Source organism: Ambystoma mexicanum, chromosome 10, assembly GCF_040938575.1.
Source record: "Ambystoma mexicanum isolate Mex_15411 chromosome 10, UKY_AmexF1_1, whole genome shotgun sequence".
NCBI classification, from domain to species: domain Eukaryota; kingdom Metazoa; phylum Chordata; class Amphibia; order Caudata; family Ambystomatidae; genus Ambystoma; species Ambystoma mexicanum.
Genome location: NC_090932.1, coordinates 1,651,989,463 through 1,652,003,324, shown reverse-complemented (window position 1 = coordinate 1,652,003,324; position 13,862 = coordinate 1,651,989,463). Strand labels below are relative to the sequence as shown.

The following is a 13,862-nucleotide window of genomic DNA, read 5'->3' as shown; positions in this document are numbered from 1 at the left end:
TTACAAAGATACTAGCGGTAGTGGCGGCTCAGCTGCTCAGGCAGTCCCTTCCTGTGTACCCTGACAACTGACTCATGGCCGTAGACTCGAACGGAACTGCCCTGTGTACCCTTACCTCGATGACTGGCTCATAACCGTAGACTCATACAGAACATGCCTGGGAAATACCCAGAAGACTGTAGACCTCCTATTCAATCTAGGATCTACAAAAAGTCAAGTCAGGTCCCCAGCCAAGTCAAACAGTTTTTGGGGGACCTTATTCAGACAGAAAACGGGCTTGTTTTCCCCTCCAATGAGAGGGTTCAAAGCATGCTGTTCCCGATCCTTCATTATGTAGCCAGTTACCGGGTAACAGTTTTTCAAGTCCATGCAGCTGCTGGGGTGATGGCTTCCTGCATCTTCCTAGTTTCTCACACTCGTTTGCGCATGCGCCTCATGCAGGAGTGGCTCTCAAGTGTCAGCTCAACGCCCAGTGGGACGATCTAGTGGTTGTCTCGATAGACCTCGTTCAGTCTCAGCAGTGGTGGTCAAGGGAAAACCTTCTGCAGGGAAGCCCTTCACCACCCCTGCAGTAGATGCCACTCCCACCACGGACGCATCTGTCGGGTGGAGGGACCACATCCTCAAGAGACAGCGCTTAGTGTATGGTGCACATCAGTAGCATCCAATCACATCAGTCTGTTGGAACTGCTTGCAGGTTCAAAGCACTGAAAGCCTTCCAGGCTCACCTTTAGGGAAAAACAGTTCTTGTCCTTACAGACAGCACCAAGGCCATGTACTACCTGAACAAACGGGGCACTCATTCTCTAAGGCTAGCCAAGCTATCCCGGAACATCTGGAAATGGGCACTCAAACACGACATCCTTCTATCGCAGCATGTTCCAGAGGAACACAATCTTCTGGCAGACGTTCTCAGTTGAGACTTTGCCCTACCCGTAGAGCAATGGTGGTGCTTGCAACAGCACGTTCTATTCAACGTCTTTGCAGAGTGGGTTTTTTCCAGATATCGATCTGTTTGCGACTCTGTAGAATGCCCAATGCCCAGATTACGCCTCCAGGTACCCTCAGAAGGGCTCCATAGGGAACGGTCTCAGAATAACATGGTCCGGGATATTTGCCTACACTTTTCCCCCCTGATTCTCCTTCTCAACAAGATAGTGCACAAGATGCACCAGAAACCAGTCACAATGATCCTGGTGGCACCCCTGTGGTCCCAGCAGCTGTGGTTCTCCCATTTCATGAGGATGTGAGTCGCCCCCACCCCCCCTTGGAACTGCCATGCCTGTACAACATGCTATCGCAAGACTAAGGGGAAACACTGCACCGTGCCCGAAACACTCAATTTAGCAGTTTGGCTCCTGAAGTCAGAGTTTGAGCACCGCCAACTCCCTCAGAGATGTATGGGCATACCCTGGGAAGCACGAAAACCTAACACCAGGCATTGCTATGCTAAGGTCATTACATTGTCTAGCAAGCCACACCTCGTAGTGCGGGGGGGCTACAACATATATGCAAGGATCATTCGGGTAATTACAAAGTCTGGCGAGTAACTCCTCATGGTGCGGGGCCTATGAACATATATGCATAGGTCAGCCAGGTAGATACATTGTCAAGCCTCGCCTCATGGTTCTGGGGGTACAACGTATGTGCAGGGGTCAATCTGGTACGTGAGTAGGTGGCAGATTATGGTGCTGGATTACTGGTTTAGTGCAGATTAGGCTTGGAGAGAACGGAAGCTGAGCTATTTTGGTAGGAGTGCCAAGATGAGAGCATCTGGTGGCTGATGCCGGTAGTGGAGCCGTCGATGAGGCTTACCTTCCAAGACCGGGATTGCAAGCTGCCACAAGCCTCCTGGCTTGTCATGGAAGCAGTGGATGAGGTGGCAGCTGGGCAGAAGTGGAGATGATCCTATAGCAGGTTTGGATGCAGCCAGGTCACAGGTGGGTGCGGTGGCGTAGGGCGTAGCGACCGGTGAAGCAAGGACAGGCACAGACAGGCAGTAGGCCTTACCCAGCGACCTTCCCCGGTGGAGAGAACCGGCTTCTCCTGCCGGCAGTAGCATGCCCTGGATAAGGGAGCATGCAGCTAATCATCTTGCAGGTCGAGGGGCACAAATTCAGGCACACGGGCAATGCTTGGAGATTGGCCATCTTTAGAAGAGCTTACAATGCAGTACTCTTGGTCTGTATGTAGGTGTATGTCGGTGGAGGAAAGGCCTCTCCCCCTCACTCCTAGATGGTATGGAGGAGGGGGACAGGCACAGACCTGCAGTAAGCCTTACCCAGCTGCCTTCCCTGGTAGAAATGACAGATTCCTGTCATTAAGGTTTTTATGGAAGAGGTTAAAAGACTTCACCCCCCACCCCTATTTCCAACCCAACTCCCGGATGGGACTTGAATGTTGTCCTCACAAGATGAATGGGACCTCCTTTCGAACCAATGCACAAGGCTAGCCTTAAGGCCCTCACTAAGATTGCTTTCTTATTGGCCATCACCTCGATGTAGAGGGTGAGTGAACTGCAGGCCCTCTCAGTTCAGGACCCATATGTAACTATTTACAAAGACAAGGTGGTTTTTCGCACTCGCCCACGTTTTGCGATGAAATTCATCTTGAAGTTCCATGTGAACCAATCAATCGAACTTTTCATTTTCTTTCAAAACCCCACTAACCTGGCAGAAATATGTCTCCATACAGTAGATGGGGAGAGCTGTAATATACTACTTTCAAAAGACTAAGCCACTAAAAGGCAATCCATTGTTTTGTCTCTGTGGCAGCTGGTAGAGAAGGAGACCCTGTCTCTAAATAGCTATTTCAAAATGGATTGTAAATTGCATCACACTATGTTACTCTTGCCAAAAGAGATCTACCCTTTACGCCTAGAGCTCACTCTACTCTGGGCACAAGGGCTACCATAGCATTAATTGCTAATGTTCCTCTAGATTCCATTTGTAAAGCAGCAACCTTGAGTTCTGTTCATACTTTCACCCAATACTACTGCAAAAACACACACTCTTAAGTCTGGTTCTCGTTAGGGACAAGCTGTACTAAGATATCTCTTTGCTACTGTTCCTTCACACATCCCACCACCAGCTCCTGGTACTGGTCGCTAGTCTATGCATAGCATGTGATCTAAGCAGATTCACAAACATCAGAAGACTTACATTACTCACCATAGTTGTATTTCTGATGATTGTATCTGCTTAGATTCACATGCACCCTCCCTTCCTCCCCTCTTGGAGTAGAAGGAACATAGACATCTTACACCTACTGTCTTCTGTACTCACTCACGCCTCTGTGAGGCTTCTTTACGGCAGAACAAAGATAACCGGTGGGACCTCCACGACTGAAGGATTTGGAGTACACTACACATTTATTTTATTTGTTTGCTTTTTAGGCGCTTATACAATTAGAAAATACTGTTTCAAAGCGCCCACAGGGCAGGGAGGGAGCAACAGTGGGAAATACATTAAAAACACAACATTTAAGAGCCGGGGTGGGAGGTTGTAGAAGGGAAGAACCTACTATGCTTTGTGAGTATTCAGAACCTGCAAGTGCAGCAAGAGGTGCAGCAAGAGGGAAGAAGGGTAAAGTGCTGAGGAGTCCAAGCTCATGGGTGAGCCACAGATGAAGTACTAGGAAAGTTGAGTGCTACACGGACCAGGGCCGCGGGAGGGATAGTGTTACAGTCACACCCATGTCGACATCCCTTTTCGAGTTTCGAAAAAAAGATGCAATACTCTTTCATTGCCACTAGATGTCAGACTATATGCACAGCATGTGAATCTAAGCAGATACAACCATCAGATATATGATTATGGTGAGTAATGGATGTCATATAGTGGTAGGGGCAGGTAGAGTTTGGACTGAGAACTACCACATTTAGTTCCTTTAGATAGGTAGGGTTTTCCCTCTAGCAATAAGGGAAAGTTAGGCCTTAGTTTTTATAATTTCAGTAAAGATACTCCATAATGTCCTCAGCTTGTGCGACCCCTTCAGACTCGACAAAATGTCCATACTTTATCCCATAGTCAGAATGGCCATTCTTCACCCAGATTGTACAGGATTTAGAGATCTTTAAGCCAAAATTTAAATATCTGTCTAGATGCTCAAAAGCAGGTCAAGGTTACCAAGAATTGAATATAATTGCATAACACTGGTGAAAGAATCTTCCTTCTAGGCTTCTTTCACAGGGAGTCTGCAGGACCTTGAAAATAATTGGCTGTCCGTCGTCCTTTCTTTGACTGAAACCTGCTTGGCTCTTTGGAGCTGAAAGCACACAGTGATGGGGGCTTTTACAATGTGACTACTTGTTGTGATGAAAGGTGGATGGTGTGTCTGGATTGTGAGAATTGAGAAAGTTCCAGAGTCCAGTGATGCAGCCACCTGGCCTTTATTCTCTCCACAGTGGTGAAGAAGCTGAACGAGCTGTACAAGTCCAGCGTGGCATCCTGCCACTGCCTCAACATGAGGCTACAACGCTTCTTTGTAGATAAGCAGAAGCTGATGGATCGAATAAACAGTATCACTGCAGAGAAGCTAATCTTCAGCCACGCCGTCCAGATGGTAAGAGTATCAGATGATTTACAAAAATATATTGCCCTGGAATAACTTTAAAGTATTTTTTAAATTTTTTTATTTATTTTGCGCGCCAGATCCGAGGGTATAAGGGCGCCGGAGCAGCAAGGTTATTCTCAGCTTGGTTACATTGCTGTACAATAGTTACAGTGTGTACATGGTTAAGGCAGTTACGACAGATGCAGTGATAAACATTTTACGGTTGAGCATATTTACATAGTATACATAGGGTAGGCAGATAAGTTATCGGTCGTTGTCCTTTATCCACTGAACGTAGTTGCGTCTAAAGTGGGGGTAGGTTTGAGGTGTCCTTAAGGAAGTTGGCAGGGAGTTCGAATGTTGGGCTGCTTTCACCTGGAAGCTGTTACCACCTGTTTTGGTTCGTTTAAACCTGGGAACTGAGAGCAAGTTGCCATTGGCGGTTCTGGTGGGACGGTTAGGGGTATGTCTTTTTATTCTGTCGACTAAGTAGCGGGGGCTGCATTGTTAAGACATTTATGAGTTAAGGAAGCTACTTTGAGTAGGATTTTGTCGGTGGTGGTGAGCCAATTATGGGCTCTTCTAATGTTAGAAATGTGTTCTCTCTTAGGGATGCCGAGTGCTGCTCTAAGAGCATTGTTTTGCAGAGTCTGGATTTTATTAGCAACATATTTATTGGCTCCTTCGTATAGGGTGTTACAATAGTCCAGTTTTGATAGTACAAGGGCTCTGGCTAGGGTAATGCAGCTCTGGGTGGATAGGAAAGGTTTGGCTGCTCTTATTAGCGTACATTTGTAGTCTGTGGAGGAGGCCATGGAACTAACCTGTTTGTGGAAGGAGAGGGAAGAGTCTAGATAGATTCCTGGGGTTTTCACTTCCTTGGCTACCTTGATAGAGTTGCCATCTACTAGAGTTCAGTCTTGTCATCATTCAGGCATAGACTGTAGGAGGCCATCCATGCCTGGATGATGAGGTACACCCTGTTCACCAAGGCCAAATCCTTGTTGTTATCTCCTGTCAGCGGGATGATCATCAGCTATCATCGGCATACTTGGTGTAGGTGATACCCAGACCGTCGAGATCATCAAACGGGGGCTTCCTGAACACGTTGTACAATGTGGGGGAGACGCAAGACCCCTGAGGTACCCCGCAAGTGATAAGGATGGGGTCAGCAGATGCTGAGGCAGAAAAGACACGCATAGACCTGTTGTTCAGGAAGGGTTCAATCCAACCAATGGCTTCTTGGGAGAAGTGGGCTGCTGAGTCTAAGTGGTTGCAGAGAATTTTGTGGTCTACTAAATCAAATGCTGCAGAGAGGTCAAGTAGAAGTAGTAGAGCAGTTTTCCCATTATCTCTAAGGGTATCAGTTTGAGCCTTAAGATCGATGAGGGCAGTCCTTGTCCCGTGTTGGGGTCTAAAGCCTGATTGCCGGATTCCTAGGAGATGGTTTAGTTCGAGGCATTGTTGGATTTGTAGGTACGCTGTCTTGTCTAGTATTTTGAGCAAGAAAGGGACGTTAGTGATGGGTCTGTAGTTAGTAGGTGTGGACGGGTCTAGGGAGGGTTTTTGAGTAGAGGGAGAACCCAAGACTCTTTGAGATTGTTGGGGATGATGCCTGAGGAGATGGAGGAGTTAATAAGTTTGGTAATAAATGGAGAGAGGTCTCTTGCCGCATCTTTAATAATTTGTGATGTGCACGGGTCGCCTTGGCAGTTGTAAGATTTGAGGATAATTTTTTCCACTTCTAACGTGGAGACTTTGGAGAAGCTGAAGCGGGGAGGTGGGTTTGGTGTAGGGATATGGGATGTAGGGCGGGGGCGGGTGGTGCTGGTGGAATTGATCGCATTAGTTAGGTATTCTTTCTTGTTGTTAATTTTGATTTGCAGGCCTGCGACTTTGTTGGAGAGGCCGTTTTGGACACTGGTGCACCATTGTTTATCTTTCACACATGGTCACCGGGATAGGGACAGGTGTTTCTAGCTCTTTGATGATGTTAAACAATTCTTTGGTACTGGAGTTAGCTTGTACTATTCTCTGGTTATAAGAATTTTGTTTAGCGATTGTGATTTCTTTTTTGTATGTGGAGGCTATTTTATTGAGGATCAACTTGTTGTCTGTGGGTGATTGTCTCCAAGCTTGTTCCTTTTTGCATTTCTCTAATCTAAAAGCTTTTAAGTAGGGGGAGAACCAAGAGTTTTAAGTGTTTTATGGGTTTACTTTTTCTCAATTGCAGCGGTGAAATAGAGTCCAAGGCTGCACGCATGATTTTGTTGTAACCTAAGAGGTGATGAGGATTGGAGGTAGCTGAAAGTTGGTTCAGAGTAGGGAGAATGAGGGGGATGAGTTTTTCCTCTGTGATGTTTTTCTTGTTTCTCGTGGGAATAGCTGTGGCTAGTAGTTTATTGGAAGTTGGGCGGCAGGCTTCGAGGGCGAAGGTGAGGAGGTGGTGGTCGGACCACGGTTGAGGGGAGTTGGCAGTGATGGAAACCACACAGTTATAGTCTGCTACCCAGTCAAGGGTTCTCCCTTTATTGTGGGTAGGAGTGTACACTCTTTGGGTAAAGCCTAATTCTGACAAGGTGTTGTCAATGAGGGTAGCCTGGAGGTCTTTGGGGTCTTTAAGGCCTAGGTTAAAATCACCTAAGATGAGACTTTGTGAAGTATTGTTTAGGCTATTGGTGAGGATAGTGGTGAAGTCTTCCTCGAAGGAGCCTAAGGGTCCGGGAGGTCTGTAGAATAAATGTATGGTGATAGTTTGAGAATTGGCAGTAGGCAGCCTAGCTGTGAGCGATTCGCAAGATGTGAGGTTGTTTGTGGTGTCAAGTCTAAAGTTGAGGTGTGTTTTGGCAATTATGGCGAGGCCTCCGCCTCTGGATTCTATTCTGTCCGCTCGGAGGATAGTATAGTCATCAGGGATAGCTAGTGAAAGGGTTGGGCCAGCGACTGCATGGAGCCAGGACTCGATGATGGCTAGAAAGTCTAGATTTTCCTCTAGGATGAGATCTACTATATCCGTAGCATGGGCTACTACAGATCGCGCATTAATGAAGGCGCCTCTAATGGGCGGGCGGTAGTTTTTCGTACTTGAAGGTGTGGTGGCTGTATTGTGAGCCTTATATTTGGTCATATTATTGGTTAGATTGTGCTTGGGTTGGTTCGAGGGAGGGTTGGTGGGAGTGTCCTTGTACAAAGGAAGGGTTTGGTTAGTCAGTTTAGACTGGGTTGAATCCCTGGCACGAGGCTCATATATTTTGGGTAATCTGGCTCGTAATCTGATATTTCTGGTGGATAGACTGCATGGCATGGAGAGGTGGGGCAGAGTGGGTATACTGGAGAGTGTAGTCGGTGGAAGGTGAGCATAAGGCATGATGGTATGGGGGGTGATGCCTGTGGCGGCAAGGCTTGAGGTGAGACTTGGAACTCTGGATGAGTGAATGAGGTGGAGAATTACTCTCAGCAGTGCTGAGAAGATGCGTGGTAGGTACATTCTGTTGGGTATAGGTGGAATGCAACAGTCAAATGTCAGGGCATGGAGAGGCTGAATGCAACATAGATATTGATTGCCGCAATCAGATGGCAGTGCAGCTAGATACTAGGAGCAACAATCAAAAGGCTGTGCAGCTAGGTACTAAATGCAATAATCAGATGGCAGTGCAGCTAGGTGCTAAATGCAATAATCAGATGGCAGTGCAGCTAGGTGCTAAATGCAATAGTCAAATGGCAGTGCAGCTAGGTGCTAAACGCTACAGTCAAATGGCAGTGCAGCTAGGTGCTAAATGCAATAATCAAATGGCAGTACAGGTAGGTGCTAAACGCTGCAGTCAAATGGCAGTGCAGCTAGGTGCTAAATGCAATAATCAAATGGTAGTGCAGCTAGGTGCTAAATGCAACAATCAAATGGCAGTACAGGTAGGTGCTAAATGCAACAATCAAATGGCAGTACAGGTAGGTGCTAGACGCTGCAATCAAATGGCAATACAGGTAGGTGCTAAATGCAACAATCAAATGGCAGTACAGGTAGGTGCTAGACGCTGCAATCAAATGGCAGGGCCAGTGGATAAGGAATGCCGCATAGGTGTTAGATGCTACCAAAAATGCAAGCAATAGTCAATTTTACCGTAGGCTAAATGCGGTATGACTAGGGTACACTAAGTTGCTCTTGGTGAGGGGCTGGTTACAGCATAGCTAGCAGCATGTTAGATCAATGTAGCCACTGTGCGAGATGTCTTCTCTGGAGTTATAGCAGCACAGCCAATCATAGGCCACTGGGGCAGAGTAGGCATAATTAAAAGCATAGTCAAGTACAAGCAGAAGCAATTACTGGTTAGTGGCATGTAACAGACAGGATGGTTGGGCAATGTTGTTAGGGCACAGTCCGGTGAAAGTGATGATCACAAAGTCGGGTAAAGAGTAGGATGAGTAACCGTTTTGTGATTCCAATCGGTGCAGGGGAGCAATGCGTGGAGGCACGTGAACCGGAATGATTGTGCAGCGGGCCTTGCACTACAGGCAGTGCATATGGGAAGGAGGACAAGAGGACAGTTTAAGTCCGTGGTTTAGGTGCTTGTATGTGTGCAGAGCGCGGTGCACTCGTGGGGCCATTGCCAGTAAGGGATGTGGGCAGAGATCAAGAAGGCGGGCCTTGCGCGTGTTAGGGGACAAGGAGGCCAATCGTATAAAGCGGGATGTGTGCACACTACAGTAAATGGGGGGCTTACCCATTGACTCTCGGAGCTGGATACAGATGTCGGGTGAGCCACGGACAACGGCTCTTCCGGCTCCTGACTGGCTCACGACAGGGGTCCTAGCCTTAGAGGTGTGCCTTTGCTGGTGGGCTGGCGCTCGCCTGCCGGCGATATGATAGGCTACAAATGCTGGGTGAGGGCCAGTCACATTGTGTTCCTCGCAGCATGAGGAACTAGGCTTGCAGAACGAAGACAAAATCATGGGCGGCCATTTTGGAATGGCTAAGCCTCGCGGGAGACAATGGAGAAAGGCCTGATATAGTTGCTGAAGTGGCGTTAGGGTCGCCAGATGCTCGCAGGGACAGCTTCTCACGGCGATATGCGCATTTGCCTTAATTTCGGCGGCAGTGTGGATATTTTTCAAATTTTATGCATTTTTAAAATAAAAATGCTCGGGATGCAGCTGGTAAGCCTAGTGGCCTACCTTAGAAGGATGGTTGCCCCCATCTGATACTATATAAGAGTATCAGATGGCCATGAGCGCTACTAAGAAAATGTCTTGCAGCTTTGCCTACCCAGATAGCAGGAGCCCCTGGAAGTAGTGTTCCTGTCAGCTCGGCCCTGCAAAGTGCCAACACTTTCATTATATAGTGTTCTCTTTTTCCAACCGTGACCTTTATCAGTATTCTGAAAAGATGCACACATGCTTGAAGGATCAATTCTGCCTATGGCTTCCTGCAGTGAAGTAGGGCCACTTTAAAATCCCTCGCTCAGTATCATTTGCTAACACTTCCGAAATGTGGGACGGTGGCACCAGTGCTTTGTATAAGTCTAGTTCAGTGGAGATCCACATTTGAGCCCTCATGGACCAGCGCTACATATCAGTATAAAGTTGGTTCAAGGAGTGGGAGTTCACATGTGCGATTTATGAACCTTCAGATGTTTATTGCTCAAACAAAAAAAAACCTTGAAAATCATGGCAGTATTACTAAATATAAACATTTCAGTCTCATTTGGAAAAACCTGTCATATCTGCAGATGGCACCAGTCTCCCCAGCCAGCTACAGTCCCATTACAGCAGAGTAGTCCGTTCCCATGGGATAAGGAGCACCACAATGGACTGACTTACTACCTCGTGAGCAATGGAAAGAAATTCCTTCCCATTACCTTCTTCCCCCTCAAGCTCCTGCGGTTCCCTATATGGCTCATTGCTTATATATGAAAACAAATTCCCAAATGGTGCAAACCAGCTGTGCAATTCTGCCGAAAATCCCACTAAAGTGTATTTAAATACTATGTTTCAGCGAGTGGATTGTGTCCAGTGATCAGCTGGTACACTGGGCAAATTATGGGATGTTTTTACATGTTCACACCTTTTTAGCTTGCACACTTAACATATTCAAAGGGATGTGGAGTGTACCCCACTCGGGACTTTCCCTATTGCAGCCGCCTTTTCCCTACTGCCTACAGAAAGCTGCTTTCTGTGGTGCAGGTGTTTGAGACACGCATGCACAGTCGGTGCAAAACAATTCTTCTTTCCGCTGCGGCACTAACCCAGGTGCTGTGGTCTATAACTAAGCTAGGACACTAACCCAAATGCTGTGGTCTATAACTAAGCTGGGACACTAACCCAGATGCTGTGGTCTATAACTAGGCTGGGACACTAACCCAGATGCTGTGGTCTATAACTAAGCTGGGACACTAACCCAGATGCTGTGGTCTAGAACCAAGTTGGGACACTAACCCAGATGCTGTGGTCTTTAACTAAGCTGGGACACTAACCCAGATGCTGCGGTCTATAACTAAGCTGGGACACTAACCCAGATGCTGTGGTCTATAACTAGGCTGGGACACTAACCCAGATGCTGTGGTCTATAACTAAGCTGGGACACTAACCCAGATGCTGTGGTCTATAACTAGGCTGGGACACCAAAACCCAGATGCTGTGGTCTATAACTAGGCTGGGACACTAACCCAGATGCTGTGGTCTATAACTAAGCTGGGACACTAACCCAGATGCTGTGGTCTATAACTAAACTGGGACACTAACCCAGATGCTGTGGTCTATAACTAAGCTGGGCCACTAACCCAGATGCTGTGGTCTATAACTAAGCTGGGCCACTAACCCAGATGCTGTGGTCTATAACTAAGCTGGGACACTAACCCAGATGCTGTGGTCTATAACTAGGCTGGGACACTAACCCAGATCCTGTGGTCTATAACTAGGCTGGGACACTAACCCAGATGCTGTGGTCTATAACTAGGCTGGGACACTAACCCAGATGCTGTGGTCTATAACTAGGCTGTGACACTAACCCAAATGCTGTGGGACACTAACCCAGATGCTGTGGTCTATAGCTAGGCTGGGACACTAACCCAGATGCTGTGGTCTATAGCTAGGCTGGGAAACTAACCCAGATGCTGGGTCTATAACTAAGCTGGGACACTAACCCAGATGCTGTGGGACACTAACCCAGATGCTGTGGTCTATAGCTAGGCTGGGACACTAACCCAGATGCTGTGGTCTATAACTAGGCTGTGACACTAACACAAATGCTGTGGGACACTAACCCAGATGCTGTGGTCTATATCTAAGCTGGGACACTAACCCAGATGCTGTGGGACACTAACCCAGATGCTGTGGGACACTAACCCAGATGCTGTGGTCTATATCTAAGCTGGGACACTAACCCAGATGCTGTGGGACACTAACCCAGATGCTGTGGTCTATAACTAAATCCTGTGTTTTAGGCAACAGGATGGGACTGATGAAGCCAGGGTGGCCGTGGACCTGCACATGGTACGTGAACCATGCTCGTGAGGAGGTCATTGGCTCATCCCCCAGTCCATACCCAGCCTACAAAGACCCCTCCTACCAGTTCATATGAAAACTGTCAGTAGTTCTATGGAGGTTACTGGCATGCTGCTTGAAGTGTGCATTCAGAGGTCCTTAAAAGGCCGGCTGACCCGTTATCTCAGAGAAGATGCCTTTGACGTGGAGGAAAATGCTTGTGGACAAAGAGACTTTAAGACGGCATTGGCTCGGGGACCATTGCAGAGCATCCTCGCAAGTGGGACAATCTATCCAGGACTTGGTTTGCCAGAAGACAGTCGGCATTTAGCACAGTCGTCGGAAGCTGATGAAGACCTCCCCATCCGGGAGGGCAAACACTCACCCTGAGCAAGGAAGCAAGAAGGCGAGCAGTGTGAATGACAGACAGCAAACCAAAGATAGCAGCCCGACATATTGAAACCTCAGACTGCGGGGCTGCGCCGCATTAGTATGGAAAGTATAATAAGCTAAGAAAGGGGCTAAATGTGTTGGGAAGCTCTGCCGCCAGGGGTTGGAAGTTGGAAGCAGGAGAGTTCGTGGCCGTGCAGCAAGGAGACTTGAGGCAGAAATGAGGTGTCTGAGAAGGGGAAGGAAGAGGTGAAGTTTTAAGACATTGGGATGGAGGGTATGAGGTATAATGACAATGAGAGAACAGTAACGGGGAAGGAGGAGGTGAAGACCAAGCCATTTGGTGTGGAGGCAAAAGAGGGTGAGGGGCAACATTACAAGGAGGATAGACTATCGGGGGAGGCAATGGAGAAGTATAGGCAGTGGAAAAAGGGAGGAGGCAGAGAGACTTAAGGAGGAGGCACATATGGCAGCAAAGGAGGTGAAGGACAACATCAAGGAGGTGGTGAACCAGTGGTGGTAACCAGAAGAATTAAGGAGAGGGGAAGAGTACAGTCAGGTGGGTGGTGGACGGGACAGAGCCTGGCGGTGCATCGAGGAGGATGTGAAGGAGCAGACTAGAGATGAGTATGGATTCCTGTCTTAGGAGGAGGAGTTGCGAAAGTCCTTGGTTAGAAAAGAAGCTGAATGGTTGGGACGCAAGTGCTGGGAAAGTCTGCGACAGGGTGTGCAGCCAGTACTATCATGGTTTAAGGGCTTCTGGTATCTTGGTGACTTACTGGCACACGTCCAGGAGGCCCAAGGCACCAGGGATGGTGGCACCAGTTGCACATGAGGAGGAGAGCGGTATCATGCCAAGCTCCCCAAAAGTGAAGTGTCCAACCGTAGGAACCAAGAAAGAAGTGCAGGGGCACTTAAACCTAGAAATACAGTGAAGAGAGAGGGAAGGAATGACGGGCTACGGTTCTCCGGAAAGCCTCATTCGTTTATATTCTCTTAAGTAGCCCCTAAGCATTTCCCTTGGTTAAAGGCCCTTGAACCTTGAAACTTCAGCTTTCAGCTATCTGCCAATCAGCTTTGACAGGTCCCAGACAGAAATTAGCCCCTCCTTTCACTTGTGGACATATTAATAGGTGGCAGCTGTACCACGTTTATCGAATTAAAAAAGGAGGCTTTTAAAAGAAACAAATATTAATTCCCAACACAGGACAGGAATGTTTTGCTCCATAATGAAATAAAGACGATTAGGCAAAACGGTACGAACGAAAGAACATTCTTAATATTTCCCTTGTGAGCTTTAAGACTTTTTAGAAACCTAGTACAGGTTACAAAGTACATTTTCAGTCCAGCTTTCTGTATTTAAGATGTGTAGTCCTAATGCTGATCACTAGTGAGCCTGTGTCCAATGTTTCTGCTTGAAACTATTTAAAACTGTGCTCACT

At 47.5% G+C, this 13,862-nt stretch overlaps 1 protein-coding gene across 2 annotated transcripts in view; it reads left to right on the top strand.

Moving 5' to 3' along the window:
* ULK1 (unc-51 like autophagy activating kinase 1) overlaps nucleotides 1–13,862 on the top strand; it is a 278,755-nt gene that overhangs the window by 252,852 nt on the left and 12,041 nt on the right. For both annotated transcript variants that reach the window (XM_069620071.1, XM_069620070.1), the window contains exon 26: nucleotides 4,406–4,563. In XM_069620071.1, the coding sequence (XP_069476172.1) occupies nucleotides 4,406–4,563 (158 nt within the window). The remainder of the gene's footprint in view (nucleotides 1–4,405; nucleotides 4,564–13,862) is intronic.